Source organism: Gossypium hirsutum, chromosome D11 (assembly GCF_007990345.1).
Source record: "Gossypium hirsutum isolate 1008001.06 chromosome D11, Gossypium_hirsutum_v2.1, whole genome shotgun sequence".
NCBI classification, from domain to species: Eukaryota; Viridiplantae; Streptophyta; class Magnoliopsida; order Malvales; family Malvaceae; genus Gossypium; species Gossypium hirsutum.
This window is the reverse complement of record NC_053447.1, coordinates 1759846-1779674: the sequence shown is the minus strand read 5'-3', so window position 1 is coordinate 1779674 and position 19829 is coordinate 1759846. Positions and strand designations below refer to the sequence as shown.

Genomic DNA, 19829 nt, shown 5'->3' with positions numbered 1-19829 from the left:
GTTTTGGTCACTCAACTTCATAAAGTTACAAAATGATCACTTAATTATTTAAAAGTTTTCATTTAAGTCATTGAACTCTTCAAAAGTCTTTATTTACGACATTGGGTTGTTAATTTTTTTTGAAAGTCCAACTAGCAAGCTCCAAGCAACAACTCGATGATCGATATCGTAGATCAATACCTATTGACGAGTAAAATAACATATCTTAGATCCAAGTTGATCTAACGATCAATGTCAAAGATCGAAGAAAAAAGTAGTTTGGATTTCGGTTCGCTAATTCTTGATGTTTAAAGTTATTTCATGAAAAATAATTGAACTGTAGAAGAGAAGGTGAATGAGAGTTTTCGATTAGTGTCAGCAGTGCGAAGAGAGAATGTCATGTAACAACAATTTTAACAACTCAATGACTCAAATGAACACATTTGAATAGTTTAGTGACTACTTTGTAACTTTTTTAAGTTGAGTGACCAAAACATAAATTTACTAATAGTTTAGTGACTTTGGGCATAGTTAACCCTTGTTTTAAACTACAAAATCGATTATTTTTATTCGAATAAGTTTTCATTTATGTCAACCAACTTTAAAGGATTACTATATGACTAATATCATCGATATATTATGTTATAGTCACCCAACTATTAACTTGGGTCAAAATTGTACGACTAATTCTAGTATTTTTTTCGGTTAAGTTTTGCTTTAGTTCTTATATTTTGTGAAAGTTATGGATTTAGTTATTGTACTTCAAAATTGATCGATTTTAGTTTTTGTACTTTTTGAAAATTGAAATATTTAGTCTTGTCTCAAACAATAGTAGTTAAATATGTTTGTTTAAATTCAATTACTAATCATATATTATGCATACAATTATATATTTAATACATATGCTCCAATTGGATCATTCTAAGTTATTATACTTTTTGAATTTTGAAATTCTAATTTTGATGCAAATTATAGTCGTTAATCCATTAGCTAAAATTTTAATGAGTAATACGTGAGAATAAGAAGTTAACATGGTATTACGCATATAATGACATGTTTGCTACGTAATATTTATGAAATACTTTAACTTAATTAATTTAATAATTATCGTTTTGTAATTACTGAAAATTTGAAGTTTAAAAAGTATAGGACTAAAAATAATCAAATTAAAATATAGGAACTAAAGTCATAACTTTTGCAAAGTTCAGGGACAATTGGAAAATTTTAACCATTTTTTACTTTTTTACCAAATTTAATATATGTACTTTCTTTTCTTTTAGATTTCCTTTTCCATTTCTATTTATTTATTTTCTTTATTTTCTTTTTCCTCTTCTTTCCCCCTTTCTTCAATGGGCTATTATTTTGTATCCCCACTGAAGACCCGTTTTTCTTTCGGCCGAAAAAGAAAGACCCTTTTTAGAACGAGGAGATTTCCTTGTAAACCAGGTATAATAATCTCTGGTTAAAATATGTCATCAGTCCTATAAGCTTCCCAAATTTAGAAGTTAGTCCCTATACTTTTATTTTCAATAATTATTCTCTTTACTTTCAAATTTCAAAATTTCAAGTTCAATTGTTAACAAAGTTATAGCTAAATTTATTGGTGTAACGTTTTGATAAAAAATAACTCACTTAATAGCCATGTAACTAAAAATAATGTTATAATGAACTTCAATTTTGAAAATTGAAAGTAGAGGAATTGAATACCTAAAAACAAAAGTGGAATTTATGAAGACTAAAAGGAGTTTTGGCATACTTTAAACCATAATTTATCGGTCATCCTTTAAACAATCTTATGATCCTCACTGTATAACATTGACCCTACCTTGTATCCCTGGAAATAGGGGTGAAACTAAAATTTTTAATAAGGGGGTCGGGATATTTATATAAAATATATATATTCAAAATTAGGCCCGGACCTAATAATCTTGATCACCAAAATTTAGGATAAACAAAATAAGTTAAATGCTCATTTTGTATTAGATATTTAAATTTATTTTTACCTAATTAATATTTAGATATTATTTATACTTAGATGTTGCAATTATTAAACTTTATTTTTACTAAATTAATATTTGGATATTACTTTGTATTAATTTAACAAATTAAACTAAAAATAATATTAAAGTGATCATTTAAAAATTATAAATTCTATAAAAAATCGGAAAACCTTGGGGTTAAACACAAATTTATTCTTTTTTTAGACACTACACTATAATATCAAAATAAAAAATTAAAATTCAAAAGGGCTTAAAAGAAAATTTAGGTGCTGGCCCCCTGCCAGCGCCTCCTAAATTCGTCTCTGGCTCTCTGCCCGTAAAAGATTAAAGTGTAGTAAAAGCAAAGGAAGAAAGAAAATAAAATAGTACGCATCCACAAGATTTAAGCATCCAACCATGTTCTCATGTTTAATCAACGCCATGTATGGAACAAACAGTAAATATATGGGATTTGGTCTGGGGTAGCTATGCAGCGCTTTATCTGAGTCATTTGGCCGGCCGAAGTAATTCTAGCACCTAATTGCCAAAGTATTTAATTTTCAATATTAAATTATAAATATATTTTTAAATTTTTTTCTTCCACCAATCATATAATTTAATATTTCTACTTGTCACATTTTGACTTTTTTGACCTTATTTTTAAAAATTTATTATGAAAAATTTTCTAAGTGCGCTCCAAAAAAAATGTATAACACAATTTAGTTAAAATTTCTGATTAAAGCTTTGGTAAATGTTAAAAACATTGATATATTTTTATATAATTTAAAAATTTTGGTATACTTTTTCTTTTCAAGCGTACAGCAAAACCTTTCCTTAGTCTCCTTTAAAATCTGGGTTTCTTTTATGGTAACAATCTATGCATTAAAATTAAGTATTTTCATAACCCAAAAATGGGGTTGTCATTAAATAGTAACATATTGCAGTCAATAAAGGGCCAAGGGAGAACACTTTCTTTTTTGCTTGTTCATAAAAAGTATGTGCATTCATACATAAATGCAGGTATCCTACACCAACATTCATATATATCATTGATCATAGCATTGAGGAAGAAGCATTTCTTAACATTATGCACTCTGAAACAACACCTCTTAACAATTGTTCAAGAGGGTTTCAGTTTCACCTACAAAACTATACAAAATATAATTCAGAAAGAACAAGACTTGAAACAAGAGTTAACCCCTACATGTTCCTGTCAAATGATTTAAAGGAAAGAGAGAATACAAGCAAACGAATTCTATGACTCAGTGCTCGAGATAGATGCTCTGGAAAACATTAAATATACAAAAAAAAAAACCCATGAAGGCTAGAGCTAAAACAAGCATGTCACGAGTCACCGGAACTATGATTACAAACATCTACAACTATCACCATGAGAACACGGATATGGCCATGACTAAAATTATTTCGATTCGTCTAAACTTCCTCATGAGTACTACTCTTTAAAATGTTATATTTGCATAGAGGACAGGTAGCATTGATATGCAGCCACTTATCTACACATGCACAGTGAAAATGGTGACCACAAGGAAGTTCCCTTAGTTCAACTCCATCATCATAGCTCGAAAGGCAGATGCAACATTCCTACAAATTAACCCAATAATAAAAGATCAGTTGGGTACCGGACTTAAATTTCCTTCAGCTCAACAATGACAAAAGGAATTACCCAAGAAAGAAAGCATAAAGAACCAAAATGGAGATCAACTTACTGCATCATCCTCGGATAGCGCACGTTCCATGGGGGAATCAGTGCCACATTCAGTCATTACTCCCCCAATGGATCCTTGGACATCACCAGCAACTTTATCATCATTGCCAATTTTTCGAAATTTATATTTTGGCAACTGATCAATGTCTTCTTTGGATGCTCCTTCCTGATGCAAGAGGCCATTTGAAGTCGGTAAAAAGGAGAGTATACCAAAAAAGGAAGATAAAAGTAAAACTATCTTATTGCTGAGAGCCATAATAGCAGGAATCGTAAATATTTACTTAAATGCACTTAGTTAAATCTCGCCACTCGAACGCAGCATATTCGTTAATTTAAAAGTGCTTAAATGGTCATTAAGTAAATTCTACATTCAAAATGTGCATCATACAACTTTCTGAAAACAAACCTCTATCAGTTTCCTTTTAGTTCACCGTGATAACACAATTATCTAGATTGAATTAGATTCATGTTTAAAGCTCAAAATTCATACAATTACACAAAATGGCCTTTCCCATACTACCTAGGTGCTTATAAGTAAACCTACCTTCATTAACCATCTCATTACAAAATTAGATATTCAAGAACAAAAATTAAGCATCAAATGCACACAAACAAATTAACGAAGCATACACAAAGATGACAATCTTTTGCATAGGAGGATATGAAAGTACCTGATCTGCCACAGCATATAGGATTGCAATAATACATGGAAGACAGCAACAAACAGCAATGCCAATGATGCATGCCAGTGCAACACAGAAAACAACAAAGAACACATCAAAACCAAGAAACACGATACAAAGCCTGCAAAGTTGCATCAAACGAGTTAGGATCCAGTTACAATGAAAGAAAGCAGAACGAAAAATGACACAAGAACTTACCAATAAAGCTGAGGGGAGCCACCAGCCATTGCTTGGCCACCTACAGATACCCAGTAGAACCCAATGATCCACCAGATGAATGAAAACATAGTATTTGCAGATTCCAGATGCTTTGCAACACTGATGAAAACATGTTTAAATGATTAGCTACGACAGGACGAGTCTACAGTATCATATATATCCACAACACTTAATTCAACTATTGCAAAGGGCGGATTCTCATAACACGTTAAAACATCAATGTAAGTGATGCATCTGCACAACTTAACCGAGTAACACTGAACATATGCCTGAAATCCTAAATCTCTATTGAATTCCTAATTGCAGTATATAAAAAGTAATCTGAAACTATCATTACGTTTCAAATTCATTGAATAAAAATATATACCTTCCACCATCTTCTTCCAAATGGGCCAATGTTACGTATTGCTCCGAATCTACCCTCGATCTTGGACTCAAAGCCCCTTCCTCTCCTGTATTAAATGACCTGTAACCCATGCTCCGTTGCCTCCTCCGTCGCCTATACTCCACACAAACGCAGACCATATGTAACAAACACTGCAATGCGTACCCAATTATCCATAGCCTCAGCGGCATACTCGGCCTCTCGTTCCAGCTCAAAACCAAAACCCCAACCGCCGCCGCTACGAACGCGAAATTCCAGATAATATCGAGGACCACCACGGGCTTCGAATACGCCCAATCGCTATGCCGTTCCTCGAGCTGCTCGGCAGCAGTTTCCCGAACCAACATGGACGGCTCGCGCATGAGTCGCCGGCTACTGGCTCGGCGTAGGAACCGAGCCGCTTCCCGAAGGCTCTGGCGACGAACGGATCCACGAGTGGCAGAATCCTCCCGCAAAACGCTACCTTGTGATGACAGAAGCGACGTTGTCACATCGGTGATGTCATCCGAGGAGGACCGGTTCGATGCAGCCGTCGAAGCCATATTTGGGATTTCTTCCCCCAAAAAAGATTTCCCAAAATGCTTTTAATATAAAAAGTTGGATTTCAAATGGCTTTTCAATTTAATGCCATGGAGGAAAACATTATTAGGGTTCTATGTGAATATTAGAGATGAATAGACGACAATGATGAATTGAAGATGCTGAAGGTTTGTCTCTTTTATTACATGGGGGGAGGTTTAATTGTCCGGTAATATTTAGTGCAGTTATTTCGGTTTTTATCATTGTTAGATAAATTTTAAAATCAATTATCTATGTATACTATAATTAATGTATGCGTCTACTGTTATCTTTTTACGAATCATATCTTTATGTATGCTATTGTTAAAAACTATATTATCGGTATTACGAATGAATCGGATTTAATTTATTTAAAAATATTAAAATATTAAAATTGATTTTAATATGATGTAAACATGTAATTTGAAATATTTATATATTATAATTTTTAAGGGTAAATTGCATCTAAGGTCATTAAACTATTAGCAGGTTTACGTTTTGGTCACTTAACTTTAAAAAGTTACAAAATAATTACTAAACTATTCAAAAGTTTTCATTTAAGTCACCAAACTGTTAAAATCGTTGTTGTATGGCCTTCTCTATTCACACTTCACACTGCCTACACCAATCGAAAGCCCTCATTCTCCTTCTCTTTTACAATTCAGTTTTTTTTAATAAAACAATTTTGAACGTCATGAATCTGTGAGCTAAAATTCAAACAGCTTTCTTCTCTAATCTCTAACATTGGCCTTCAGATTGACTTGGATCTAAAGTATGTTCTTCTACCTGTCGATGGGTACAAATTCATCATATTGATTGTCGAATTATCGCTTGAAGCTCGTTAGTCGAACTTAAAAAAAAACCTTAACAGTTTAATGACTTAAATAAAAGCTTTCAAATAGTTTACTAACTTGAGTAAAAACTTTTAAATAGATCAGAGATCATTTTGTAACTTTTTGAAATTAAGTGACTAAAACGTAAATTTACTAATAGTTTAGTTACCTTGGTTGCAATTTACCCTTTCTTAAAATGTATATTTTCGGATGACAATTTTTTTCTTATAATTGAGGTAAAGACCCAACCAAAACTTTTAACCGTCCAAGGTAAAATCGTTAATAGTTAACACGATTCTTCGGAATTCCTAAAATGGAAAAAAGATATCCATGATTTTGTAAGAAAAAGTCCCCCATATTTTATAAGATAATAAAAATGTTACGGTAGTGTAGGATTATCCATATTTAAAAAAAATGATCTTTTTTTACGTTTTTAACATAAAAATTAAATTAAATCCATACATTATAAAATTTAACTAGATTGGTATTACCCTCAATTTGGTCTTTTAAATATGAATATTGTATCAAATAGATATTTTCATCGGTCTAACAATTAAATTAAGTATTAAATGGTATATTAAATTTAATAAGTTGCGTGTTTAGAACACATAATTAAATTATAAACATGTATACATCTACTGCATAAACTGTTCATATTCGATTTTTTAAGAAACAATATCCTCAAAACAATTATTATCACTACCTATTTTTAATATGTCATATCTAAATTGTTTGTGTACTAGGTACACAATCCACGTGTTTTTAATATATTTCCATCAAATTTATACTGACATTTGATGTTTAAATTGATATTTATATTAATAATATAGTTGATTGATATAATATTGATATTTTAAAGATTCAATTAAAATATTTTAGAGTTTAAAAATTAATTTAAAATTTAGAGAATATTTAGTGCAATTAAAGCAAGTACGCCCATAATTAGGTTGATTTGGGCCGATTGGTAAACAACGACGTCGTTTGTACAATACGTCGGTTAAATTTTTTTTTTCTTTGAACTCCCTCTAAAGCCCTCCATAACCGCATTTCAAAATTCTCCAAATCCAAACGAAGAAAAGAAGAAGAAGAAAATATTGCTGAAAATGGGACGATTGGCGCGATTTCTCATCTACATGATCAGACTCCTCTTCCTTCAAAATATGGTTATTTCAGTCGAGATCCTTTCGAAATCGAAGCTTGAAAAGTGCGAGAAAAGAACGGATTCCAACGACAAACTGAATTGCACCACCAAGATCGTCATCAACATGGCCGTTCCCAGCGGTTCAGTAAGTGAACTTGTTTTTGTCTTATCGTCGTTATTTAGTATCTTTTTTTCCTTTTTCTTCTGAATGTTTTATTCTTTTTTAGAGTGGCGGCGAGGCGTTCGTAGTGGCGGAAATAGTGGAGGTGGAGGAGAATTCAACGAATAACATGCAAACGTTACGAGTTCCGCCGGTAATAACGGTCAAAAAATCCTCTGCCTACGCGCTCTATCAATTAACATATATTCGAGTACGTTTCTTAATGAGAAAAAGGAAAATTGCACCTTTCAATTTTTTTGAAAATTTGAGGGAAATTGAAAGAAAAATCGCGGAGATCGTAGAGAAAGAATCTCTCGTTTTCGAAACTGCTTATTTTATCGAACGTTTTGCTTTTTCAGGATGTTCCTTTTAAGCCTCAAGAGTTTTTTGTTAAGACACGCAAATGTCAGCCTGATGCTGGTGCTAATGTTGTCAAGATATGTGAGAGGCAAGCAACTGTTTTCGATTTAATTTTCTGATGTTTAGTGTGCGTGCCTGTGTATGTATGTATGTATGTATGTATGTTAAAATTGATGCTTGAACATACTAAATGAAGTGATTGACTGGTTTCTAGGATCTATTTTGTAGGTTGCGCGATGAGGACGGCCACATCATTGAGCATACTCGAGTTGCATTTTCAACTTATTAATAGAATTTTGAAAGAAATTTCATATTATGTTGAACTTAACTGTTGCTTAGTATTGTTGCTTTGTTGTTCATGTTGTTATTACAAACTGCCTAGTTAGTTTATTGTCTTTGACATGGTATATTTATAATAGATTTTTGTTGCTAGCTTTTATATCTCTTGAAATACAGTGTAAAATTTACTTTGTGATTCCTTTTTGACTGTTTATTTGTCTTGGATCTTCTGCCCTTGTTTAGCCTATTTGCTGTCCTTGCGGGCCCCGAAGGCGGGCACCTTCATCTTGTGGAAATATCTGTGAGTGCTCTGTGTGTTTTCCAGCACTGTCAAAATTTTCATTTGGATGCTGAGTTTTCTGGAATTTGATTGTTGTTGCCTCTGTGTTTACATTTGGGTAGTTGACAAATTGATAAAAGGAAAGGCCAATACTGCTCACTGTCTCCGATTCCCAGGTGACTGGTATGGTCTTCACTTACGTTCTATTGGTTACGTACATCGTCTTTTTGAGTTTTTATTTGTCTCGCTGGGCCAACGTATTCCTCGTCGGTAGTCAATGAAAAACTTTGGTAATAAGTCGTTTTCAAACTTGGTTTTTATCTTTTACCTAATTTCATTACAGTATCCTTTTTCATAAAAGAAATTCCAAATAAGAGTAAATTAGAGAAAAATAATCGAAATTGATATCTACTTAGATAGGTGATCCATGATAAAGCAGCAACTTCTATCTTTTTCAGCTTGATCTATAACTAGTAATAATTGTTTTATGTACGTAGGTTCCATGTTTTTGGTATTGGACAGCAGTCAATTGGGTTCAGCGTTAGAATTGAGATGAAAACAGGAAATAAAGTTTCGGTATGTAGTGCTGCATATGATTTTTCAGATGCTTACTGAAGGACTTCTTTTCACTTTTGTAATATGTCATATTTTATCGATCAGGTATAAACTTATTACCAGGATAGTGACAAGTTCTGAACAAATGCATATTTGTGTTGGTTGGATATCTGTTGGTAGCTTCAAGTAATGATGTTAGGATTTGATGTAATCGATATATAACTTGAATTGAAAACGGATTTAAAATTTAGTAATAATAACTAACCTTTCAAACAAATTATTTATGTTTGCAGGAAGTTATTGTAGGGCCTGAAAACAGAACAGCAACATCCAAGGACAATTTTCTAAAGGTCAATCTTATTGGAGATTTTGTTGGATATACAAGCATTCCTACATTCGAGGACTTCTACCTGGTCATTCCAAGGCAGGTCAGCTTGCTTAGAGGATACTGTCATGACTATCCTGCTAACAGATATATTTTAGTCATCTTTTCAATTACTGTGAGATGGCTTTTCCCTTGACATTTCACAAGATGAATTAATGTTATCAGGTTGTTTGGTCTATTTTCATACTTACCATGTTGGGATCATATGTGATTTTCACTGAAAATTCTGCAAAAATATGACCATTGAACAATTATTCTGATTTAAAACATGCAAATAACCAGCAATTATTAAATTTGGTGATGGAGCTTGAATTGAAACTCAGAACCTTTTATACGCATTGCTTGGTTTTCCCTGTTTTGTCTTCTTATTGATATGTTTTTGTTAGAAGGTACATGCTTGAAATACTGTTGCTGAATATAGTAATGAGTTCCTGTTGAGAAAGAGAACTACTCCAACTAGCAGCCAGTTTGTTCTTTTGTTCTTAATTCTTTTTAGTATGGGAGATTGGCTACAATATGCATGGCAATGTAATTTGAATATGTTCTTCCAGAATATTTTGCTGCATATCATCTTCATTTGTTTATTGCTATTTTCTTGCAAATTCAGTTATTTTGTATTTCCGAAACTCTTTTTTTTCCTTCATTGACAGGGTAGTCCAGGTCAACCCAATGATTTGGGAAGGAATCTTTCTATGTGGATGCTGCTTGAGAGAGTGAGGTTTACCTTAGATGGTGTTGAATGCAACAAAATTGGTGTCAGTTATGATGCTTTCAATGGTCAGCCAAACTTCTGTTCATCGCCATTTTGGAGTTGCTTGCATAATCAGTTGTGGAATTTCTGGGAAGTTAGTATATAAAGCTAAATAGTAATTCTTTTTCTAATTTCTCTAACTAATTTGGTGCAAGGTTTAGCATTGGCAAAGTTATGATTTTCTGCTGTTTTGTAGTTGAATCCTACTCTAAATTGTAAATTTTGTTAGTTTTGTATTTGTTGCTACATACATGAATTAACCTTTTTGGCGCTCTGAATTTATTCTATCATTGTTACTGAGAAGACACTGCCTTACTGCTAACAGGCTGATCAAAACCGAATTAAGAGGGGGCAAGTTCCATTGTATGGCGTGCAAGGGAAATATGAAAGGATAAATGAGCATCCAGTTAAGATTCCACAATTGTACATTCCTTCTGTGCAAGTTTCTCCATAATTTAGGTGGGCTAATTTATGGTTCCCATTTGGCTGCAGGATGCAGGGTCTCATTCATTCTCTATTGGAGTGACAGAAGTTCTTAACACAAACCTCCTGATAGAACTAAGGGCTGATGACATAGATTTTGTTTTCCAAAGGTAAGTAATCCTGCTACAATTGATAGCTAACACAGAGATTTAGATCACTTGAACGCATTCTTACTATTTGTGGCAAATGATTCATCAGGAGCATGGATTTGCAATGTTCAACTTGATTATACGAGCAGTTTAGACCAATTTGTTTTCTGAAGTACTGAACCTGATTTTTGCTTAATAGTTGCCTGAATCAGTGAACAAATATTGTTTCTACAATGTGGCCATGGGACTGAGAAGGTTCATTTCCGAGTTTTTAGATGAAGTGAAACTTACCATTCCCTTGTAGAACATTGACTGCTGCTTCAATCTTTCATTGATCTGTAAAACTTGTGCCTAGTAGTTCATCCAATCACACCCATAGGCCGTAACTACTGCCTTACAATTCTTTTTCCTTTCTTATAAGAAATTACTTTGATATAAGACTGAAAAAGTGACCTGATGTTTAGGTGGATTGAATTTTTGGTTCAAAAAATTCTGCTACTCACATGGTGGTCCTTCATTAATTAAGTAGACCATTGGTTTACTTATCATCTAGGTCAAAGTATTAAGGACCATAATGTATGTGTTGACATATGTTCATACACGCAATACATAGACCTTTCTGCTTCTGTATGCTTGAGTTCTAGGTTATTACTTCTTTCTTATACTATCACTCAAAACATTTTAATGTTATTTATGGTTAGTGATGTCTTTCGGTTTCATATCTCAGCAATCCCACATCTTCAATGTTTTTTTTCTTTGTTGATGTCAAAATCACATATATTTTCATCTTCCCGCAGGAGTCCTGGAAAAATCATGAGTGTAACAGTTCCAACATTTGAAGCCCTCACTCAGTTTGGGGTTGCCACAATTACTGCTAAGAATACCGGTGAAGTAGAAGCATCATATAGCTTAACGGTACTCAAGAGACTCATTTTTTTCTCATTATCTTCCTTAGAGGCATAAATATGAGTTTCTATTTAAACAAATATGTTGAAATTGTTAAATTGTTTTATATAAACTTTTATTGCAACAAGTTTGCTCTAGTTTCAACACTTTTTCCTTGTGCAGTTCGACTGCTCAAAAGGTGTTGCCCATATGGAGGTATTTTCTCTCAACTCTTTTTAGACATGGTGGGCATAGGTTGTTCTTAATCATGGTTCATCAAATAATATCATCAACATTGAATATTTCTGCAGGAGCAATTCTTCATTATGAAGCCAAAAGAAATTTCAGCTCGATCTTTTAAAGTCTATCCAACAACTGATCAGGCTGCAAGATATGTTTGTTCTGGTAAGAATTAAAAGGAGGTCCTTAAACTATCTTGCATAAATTTTTATATACCCAAATTTTAAAATCACTGATATCGACACTCTCTCAACACGCTTTTCCTTGATATGCTGAACGCACAGCTATATTGAAGGACTCTGAATTTAGTGAAGTTGACAGAGCAGAGTGCCAGTTTAGTACTACAGCTACTGTTTTTGAAAATGGATCACAGGTATGATATGCTTATATAGTCACCTCATTGAGATAGAAACCTGGCACAAATGTTTGTTAGGTATCAAAGGGATATGAATATAAAGTTCTAAAACCTATGTTGCTCGGTTTCTTTATTTTTTATGAAGTACCTGTTTCTGCCACTTGTGTTCGACACAAAGATAGGAGGATATGATCTCCAAGGATCATTCAAATACATGAAAAACTTAGAAAAACTAACCATACCCATATGCGATACCTACACCCGAGTCCGAGTAACATAGTCTAAAACTATGTTGCACCAACTATTTAATTTTCTTGAAGTACGTGTGTGACACATTTTTGGACCACAAATGGCAATATAGTCCTCCAAAGTTTACCCTTCAAAGTTCAAATACATAGAAAAGTTTAGGAAAAAAATTGAATACGTACATGTTAGATAATTATCCGTACCCAACACTTGTACATAGTTATTAACAATTGAGGAGAACTTTAAATTAATTATGTGCGTTGTCAATGTCAACCATAAACGCTATTTACTGCTGTGAACAAAATATTACTCGGTGATCTTGATGTGTAAAATTAGTAAATCCCTTAAAACTGTGAATTTGCTTCAGATTACTCCTTTTCAACCACCAAAGACTGGCGTGGATGGTTTCTTTGAGTCTCTTAAAAAAATTTGGAAAAACCTGTGGGAAAGTTTGGTGGACTTCATCACTGGAGAAACTTGCAGGTCATTTTGATAATTAGATTACACATTTCCATATATTCTAAAGTTTATTGTAACCTTTAAACTTTATTTACTTATATTTGTTATATTTGTTTCCTTTTGTTGTGTAGAGGGAAATGCTCGGGCTTTTTCGACTTCAGCTGCCACATACAGTATATCTGTATGAGTTGGGTAGTACTTTTCGGTTTACTTTTAGCTATATTTCCGACCGGTAAACCTTCGTTCTTATCAAGAAACAAGTTATGGATAACGCAAATAATATGCTTTGTTAGATTACAGTTGTGTTTTTTAATTGCAGTGCTTGTGTTGCTATGGCTTTTACATCAGAAAGGCTTGTTTGATCCTCTTTATGATTGGTTCGAAGATCATTTCGGGCTCGATGATTACGGATCTAGTGATATCCATAGACATGGTATCAATAACCGCCACTCCCACTTTCATGCCAAAAACCATACCAGGAGCAAGTACCACAAACATGATGCTCGATATAATCGAAACGGCATTCACCATGATCGCCGCCGGCACATACATTCTGAAAGGGACTGTGACTATTATCATGATCTGCATCATGTTCACAAGGACAAGCACAAGCACAAACATAGGCATGTTAAGAGTTCTGGCATTGTAGAAGTTCAGTTGGATAGGAGGAAACATGATGATGTTGGGCACCACAAGCATAGAAGAGCAATAGAGTCCATAGAAAGACCATTGAAGCTGAGATAGAGATAGTAGTACACAGCAGTATGAAGTTAATTGTTGAATACCTACTTGAGTGGCTTTTTTTTAAACCTTTTTAACTTGCACTTAAACTTGAATATACATTGTATGTTTGACCACGTGTGGAGACCTTGCTTCAACTTCGAGAATAACCTCGCAGAAATTCTACCTTCGCAAACCATGACTACAAACATGTGGACTAGACATGACTTTTATATACCTCATATTTCTCCCATGAAATTTGAGAGATTATAGAAGCCTTTTCCTATGACTTAATTGAGAATGATATGGGCTATACATGATCTACATGTGACCGTTATACACCCCACATACTTATCCATGAAACTTGAGAAATAATATACGCCTTTTCTTACAACTTAATTAAGAATAATCATTCTCAATATAAAATAATAAAAGGGAAAATGAAGAGAAGAGAGAAAACTCTTTCCACCCAATTCAGAAATCCTTTCGGCCCTCATTTTTATATATGATTCTCGATCTTCGAATGAATTACATCAATTGCTAAATTTATATTTATCCATTAACAATATACTTAACACTTTTAATTCAAACTCTTTCTAATAAAAGTATTAATATATCATAAAATTGTGTTTCGATAACTCTTTTTATAATTAATATAAAATGCTTCCAACAATTGTAAAAATTCATATAAATTAAAGGTATGGTAGGGACATAAAAATGGAACTGTAAATATTAAATTTTAAAATTAAATTTTCATGTGGGAATTGGGATCCATCGAGTAATATCATGATTTGGGAAAAAGAGTTATTCCTTACTCAAGTTCGATTGGATTTGTTTAGCTTAATACAATTTAATTAATAAAAATATTTTTATTTAAATTTAATTATAAAATACAAATAATTATTATTTTATTTGATATACTACCAACTAAATGTCAACACGATAAAATATATTTTGTTAAATTATGCCTCCACTTGTAATGTATAATGAATATAAATGTTAACATCAAAGTAATTTTAATATTTTATTGTTTTTTTAAATAGGAATAGAAACTACAGCAGTTTAAATCAAAACTTTCCTACTAGAACCAATGCTATTGCCATCATCCTGTAGCAGTCGATTACCTCATGTGGAGCTTGTAGGAACTGGTGACTGCCTAAACGGTTTAATATTTTATTGTTTTGAATATTAAGATGAGACACTAAACCTAATTTTGATAAAAAAAAGAATTTGAAAATAATCGCGGAGAGGTTTATTCTAAGAAAAGACTCATTAAGTTCTCAAAAAAAAAAAACCAGAAAAGAAAAGACTAATTAAAGAATTTCATAATTTATTTGACCCCCCCCCCAAAAAAAAAGAAAGAATTTGACCCAAAAAATAATATCGAAACCCGATCAGCCCATTAAGGGGCCATGGTTAGGTTAGGTTCGGACGGCACCTCCTTCTTCATCATTAAGTTCGCTCTTTTTATTATTGCTTCTTCGTTTCGCTCCCTACTTAGCTCTCTGTGTTGGGTTTTTGAATTTGAACTTTTTTGCACTCTCAGATTCAGGAAAAATGAAGAAACCTTTTAACTCAATTGCAACTTCGAGCCAAACCCACTTCGAGGAAAGTGAAGAAGAAGAAGAGATCGAATCTTCATCCGAAGAAGAGAAATCCGATGACACCATTGATTCTGATGAAGTGGGTATATTTCATTATAGCTTGAATTCTACTTCCTTCAATTGTCAATTGAATATTGATTGGGTTTCTTTTGTGCTTCTGGGATTATTATAGGAGGAAGAGATAGAGCGTGAATTAGCAGAAGTTACATTCGGAGAGCTACAAAAAGCACGAGCCGATGGTACTGATTCAATCTCTCGCAAACCCCAAACAGAGACCAAGCGTCGTCGCGCTAACAAGAATAGGTATCTTATTTACAGTTTGAGAAGGGTTCTTTCTTTTGCTTTCTTTTAGGGCTTCTTTTAATTTTTATTTATTTGTAGGCCAATGGAGCTTAGTAGCAAGAAGCCAGTGAGGTCATTTAGACAGGTTATTCAAGCTCCTAAAAAGGTAAATTATGTTCTTTTAAAATTATGCCCCCCCCTTTTTTTCCTTTTTGAAGTTTAAAATTTGGCTTTTGTTTTTAATAGAATTTAGAATAACATGTTATTAGCTGAACAATTACTCTTAAATTATGTTTCTTGAAATTTTGTCCTTTTTTTGTTCTTTTTAATGGAATTAGAATAACATGTTATTAATTGAACATTAAGTCCTATAATTGTAGTGTTACTTGCTCAAATTTATGTTCTTTTGGTTTTTAAGCATCTAACTTCTGCTCTAATGGAATTATGTGTTGGGTTGGAGAGCTTTTGAATATCTTAATTGCGTCTCAGTTGCCCGAGTGGCCGAGCACATAAACTAGAGCACATAAACTATTGAATTTGATATTCTGATTTGTGGTCATGGGTTTTTTTTTAAAGTTCACAGCTTTATGTTTATTATTGATGCTAATTTGGTTTGCTTGTAAGTGGCAATCATGATCCTGCCCTAAAGTTCTAGATTTTGATTAATTTGACAAATAATGTAAAAAAATGGTCTGCACATATGGTTTATTTTGTAAATGTCACATCTCTAGTAGTTTAGACCATTTTTAGTTAACTGTCCTTTACAAAATTTTATTTTTGACAATTTACTATTGCGGCGTCCAAGTTATTGTAGCATTGATTCTAATGGAAAATCACAACACTTGGGATCTTGTTTTTTTGGGGAAAGAGTATCACTTGCTGGTTCATGTTTTCAACACTAGAAAAGAATAAAGAACAATAAGAGGTGAATTAAATCCGTTTGCTTCTTTATGTTCAGGTGGTACGAGACCCCCGTTTTGAATCTTTATGTGGTAATCTCGACGTCGAGGGGTTAGTCTCTTCTCTCTGTATCATTCAATTATTTTCATTGTTGTCATTTATTGCTTTGCATGTGCTGTTCTCTATATTGGATCCATTAAAACTTTTATTTTCCTACGTGAAGTTAGTTTAAGTCTACTTTACCTCTGCATATCTTTAACAGACGACTGGGATGCCAAATTTTTCATGTATTAGTCAGTAGTAATCTATTACTTGATCTTCAAGGAAAACTTTTTGATTGGTCAGTTGAGCTTCATATGTTAGTGTACAAAATCCGCCGCAAAAATGTTATTGGGACTTAATGATTAATGTCATATCCAGAATAGTGGAAGAAATACGAGAAAATATTAAGAAAACTAGGTTATCTTTTACCAGTCTATGGAGATATGCTTTGATACATTTGTTCATGTTAGTTATGATCTTTCCATAATTTCATCACGGAGGGGCCTAATTTGATTTTTTAAGTAATGATCTGGATGTTATTTCTCAACCTCTTGATTGATATAGCATTTGATGGTCAAAGTCTTGTCAAAGCCGATGGTTGACTTCTTACCTTACAGGATTATGTCTATTTTTTACATCTTCGCTTTCCTTAGTCCGCAGCTGATTTTCATTTTTCAGATTCAGAAAAAGATATAATTTTCTGTTTGAGAACAACCTACCAGCTGAAAGAGAGGTATTCTCATCCATTTGACCTTTTTTGTGTGTGTTTATACTGTTGTTTTTCAACGATGTATTTCCCGGATATGACAGGAGGTGCAGAAACAACTTAAAAAAGCTAGAGACCCGAAAGTCGTTAGTGAACTAAAGAACCATATTTCTTGGATTGTAAGTATATATATTCTTCAAAAGAAATTACTATAGTCTGCCTCTTGTTTTTAAACTGTGGTCTTTTGTCGGATATATCGAAGCACCTCGCTACCAACTTTTTTCTGACATTGTATCACATATCAGGACAAGCAATTAAAGTTCGAGTCGGCAAAGAATACCGATGCAGTGATTCTGTCTGCACACAAGAAGAAAGAAAAAGAAGCAGCAAAGCACGGAAAGCGCCCTTACTATCTTAAGAAATGTAATGTCACGAGTCCCTCTCTTTCTCACTTACTATAGCTTTCTTCCTGTTTTTTGCTTTTGGAACCGGATGAGGACTATAACAAGCAACTGTTATTACATTAGTTTTTAACCTTTTACATAATGTTGCATCGTGCTAACTCAGATAATTTCTTTGCAGCTGAAATTCGGAAGCAAAGGCTCATCGAGAAGTATAAAAAGCTCAAGGTATACATTTCACATATCTTGTAATTTTAAAAACTATTTCCTATTTGAGTAACTTTCGACTAATTAATGATATATTATCAGGCATCCGGAAAACTCGAATCCTTCATCGAGAAAAGGAGAAGGAAGAATGCTGCTAAGGATCATAGATTTATGCCTTATCGTCGACCCAATAACAACAGTGAGCAATGAAGTTAATGATTCCATAGGGTTTTTTATGGTCCTTCATCTTGGATGGTTAAGAAATGCCCTTTATAGTTGGTGTGGAGATGAGATTTAGGGTTTTGACTGGCATTGTGCTATCATTCAGTGAGTGGGAAAAAATGATATTTTTTGATCTCACTGTTTTGAGATTTTGTTATAAGCTATAGATTTTATTTGATTGGATTATTATCTAATTTGATTCTAAATGAAACTCGACGAATTATTTACAACGGGATTGAATTTTATAGTTTGGAGGCTCAACCCAAACTTGGTATTGTTTAGCCACCTATATTTGTACTAAATATTCTACATTAGTTCTGAAACTTCTCAATTTTGTCATTGACATTGATTTTAATATTAAAAATGATAATTTTTAATTTTTAAAGAATTTCATGTGATGACATGTAACCAGGGTGAAGTCAGAAAATCTTTTGGGGTCGAAATTAAATTATAATTTTTAGGATAGTAAAAATATAATTTCACTATTTTAATAACCTATATCTTTATAATTTTTAAAGAATTAAATTAAATTTTTATCACTTTTAGGGGATTAAAATGTAATTTTATTAATTTAAAATTTTAAAAATTTTAAAGGATTTAAATGAAAAAAAATTCATTTTAAGAGATCTCGGTCTTGCTAGTCCCATCATTAAGTTCAAAATCCAATTTAAGATGATAAGACTAACATTTTTTAAAATGCTGGGGGCTTAATAAAATTTTTGAGGGGGCTAACTTTTATCTTTTTAAAAATTTTAAAGATTAAACAAAAAAATTGAAGAGTCAAAATTAAAATTTTAAGGGACTAAACGAAAATTTCTCAAAATTTTGAGACTCCAATAAAACACCACCTCTACTAATACGATAAAAAAATATGAATATGAAATATTTAAACATAATTCTAACAATATGAAAAAGAGAAAGTATACTAATATAACATTCGAAATACAAAAAATTTAAATTAATTATTGAAATATAATTATGAATTTTGAAATAATTAATTTTTATGAATAGTAAAATAGATATAAATGATATTTATTTATTTTTTTAAATCTCAGTTAATTCATTTTTTTGTTATCTTTTGATATTAAATAAAAAATTGCTCAAGTAATACCTTTGGAGTTTAATTCAAGTAATTTATATATTTTAAAAATAATATTTAATATATGGGATTTTTTTTAACCAAGTGGAAGATGCTTATTTATTTTCAAACAAAAACACACATTAAAACTAAGTACTAATTTTATATGTTAAAAGCTAATAAGTTGTCGGAGAAAATTAGTAGGTGTCGAATAAAAATATCTTTAGCGACAAAAAGTCGAGGTAGTAAGAAGAAGTACGGCTTCGGGCGTCGAAAAAATTTTCGTTGTCCTTTTCTCCGCCGTTTGTCTGCCACGTTGGTCCATTTTTGTTGTACATGTACTTTTATTTGGATTTTGTTAATATCTGTTTCTAGAATTTATATTACGTCAGTTACGAGTTAAATTATAAAAATAAGTATTTTTTTTTTGTTTATTTTAGATTATATTTTAGTTATTTATATTTGAAATGTTACATTTTAATTATTTACGTTATCGTGTTGTAATATTTTAATTACTAAGCCGTTAATTATTATTAACGATGTAACGGTAAGCTGACGTGGCATGTTAAATCTTCATTTTAAACAAAAATTTTAGGTTAATTTATACAATCAATCCCTATATTTTTTCGTTTTGAAC

General features: G+C 32.3%; 3 protein-coding genes across 6 annotated transcripts; 2 read left to right on the top strand and 1 right to left on the bottom strand.

Annotated features, from left to right (window-relative positions):
* Nucleotides 1-3151: 3151 nt before the first annotated feature.
* Nucleotides 3152-5716, bottom strand: LOC107904494 (E3 ubiquitin-protein ligase At4g11680). The gene is made up of 5 exons (XM_016830883.2): nt 4954-5716; nt 4566-4685; nt 4356-4488; nt 3686-3850; nt 3152-3560 (listed from the first exon to the last, which is right to left on the bottom strand). Exons 1-5 carry the CDS (start codon nt 5511-5513, stop codon nt 3393-3395), a joined length of 1146 nt encoding a protein of 381 aa, XP_016686372.2. The 5' UTR covers nt 5514-5716; the 3' UTR covers nt 3152-3392.
* Nucleotides 5717-7385: 1669 nt separating this feature from the next.
* LOC107902524 (protein HAPLESS 2) lies at nt 7386-13946 on the top strand. 2 transcript variants are annotated; one of them, XM_041105448.1, is made up of 18 exons: nt 7386-7648; nt 7731-7817; nt 8023-8111; nt 8252-8291; nt 8546-8603; nt 8705-8765; nt 9080-9158; nt 9431-9565; nt 10173-10367; nt 10599-10679; nt 10766-10866; nt 11643-11760; nt 11914-11946; nt 12042-12135; nt 12255-12343; nt 12939-13054; nt 13162-13262; nt 13350-13946. In XM_041105448.1, exons 1-18 carry the CDS (start codon nt 7466-7468, stop codon nt 13772-13774), a joined length of 2085 nt encoding a protein of 694 aa, XP_040961382.1. In that variant the 5' UTR covers nt 7386-7465; the 3' UTR covers nt 13775-13946. The 2 variants fall into 2 exon arrangements, with proteins under 2 accessions (XP_040961382.1, XP_040961381.1); XM_041105447.1 differs by having other exon boundaries at nt 7731-7874.
* A 1166-nt stretch (nt 13947-15112) lies between these two features.
* LOC107904495 (ribosomal RNA processing protein 36 homolog) lies at nt 15113-18344 on the top strand. 3 transcript variants are annotated; one of them, XM_016830886.2, is made up of 10 exons: nt 15113-15170; nt 15297-15433; nt 15527-15657; nt 15736-15802; nt 16595-16647; nt 17257-17311; nt 17389-17463; nt 17590-17707; nt 17867-17913; nt 17995-18344. In XM_016830886.2, the coding sequence occupies exons 2-10, from the start codon at nt 15308-15310 to the stop codon at nt 18100-18102; spliced, it is 780 nt and encodes a 259-aa protein (XP_016686375.1). In that variant the 5' UTR covers nt 15113-15170; nt 15297-15307; the 3' UTR covers nt 18103-18344. The 3 variants fall into 3 exon arrangements, with proteins under 3 accessions (XP_016686375.1, XP_016686373.1, XP_016686374.1); XM_016830884.2 differs by having other exon boundaries at nt 15113-15175; XM_016830885.2 differs by having other exon boundaries at nt 15123-15206.
* Nucleotides 18345-19829: the final 1485 nt, after the last annotated feature.

What these genes read in the sequence shown, in the direction of transcription:
- LOC107904494 (XM_016830883.2), bottom strand. Translation starts at nt 5,513, where the DNA reads ATGGCTTCGACGGCTGCATCGAACCGGTCCTCCTCGGATGACATCACC. An exon ending in TTGGAAGAAGATGGTGGAAG is followed by an intron (nt 4,686 to 4,953) that starts GTATATATTTTT and finishes TGTTTTCATCAG; the next exon opens with TGTTGCAAAGCATCTGGAAT. An exon ending in GGCTCCCCTCAGCTTTATTG is followed by an intron (nt 4,489 to 4,565) that starts GTAAGTTCTTGT and finishes GCAACTTTGCAG; the next exon opens with GCTTTGTATCGTGTTTCTTG.
- LOC107902524 (XM_041105447.1), top strand. Translation starts at nt 7,466, where the DNA reads ATGGGACGATTGGCGCGATTTCTCATCTACATGATCAGACTCCTCTTC. An exon ending in ATAGATTTTGTTTTCCAAAG is followed by an intron (nt 10,867 to 11,642) that starts GTAAGTAATCCT and finishes ATCTTCCCGCAG; the next exon opens with GAGTCCTGGAAAAATCATGA. An exon ending in TTTAGCTATATTTCCGACCG is followed by an intron (nt 13,263 to 13,349) that starts GTAAACCTTCGT and finishes TTTTAATTGCAG; the next exon opens with TGCTTGTGTTGCTATGGCTT.
- LOC107904495 (XM_016830884.2), top strand. An exon ending in GGTAATCTCGACGTCGAGGG is followed by an intron (nt 16,648 to 17,256) that starts GTTAGTCTCTTC and finishes TTCATTTTTCAG; the next exon opens with ATTCAGAAAAAGATATAATT. An exon ending in CCCTTACTATCTTAAGAAAT is followed by an intron (nt 17,708 to 17,866) that starts GTAATGTCACGA and finishes ATTTCTTTGCAG; the next exon opens with CTGAAATTCGGAAGCAAAGG.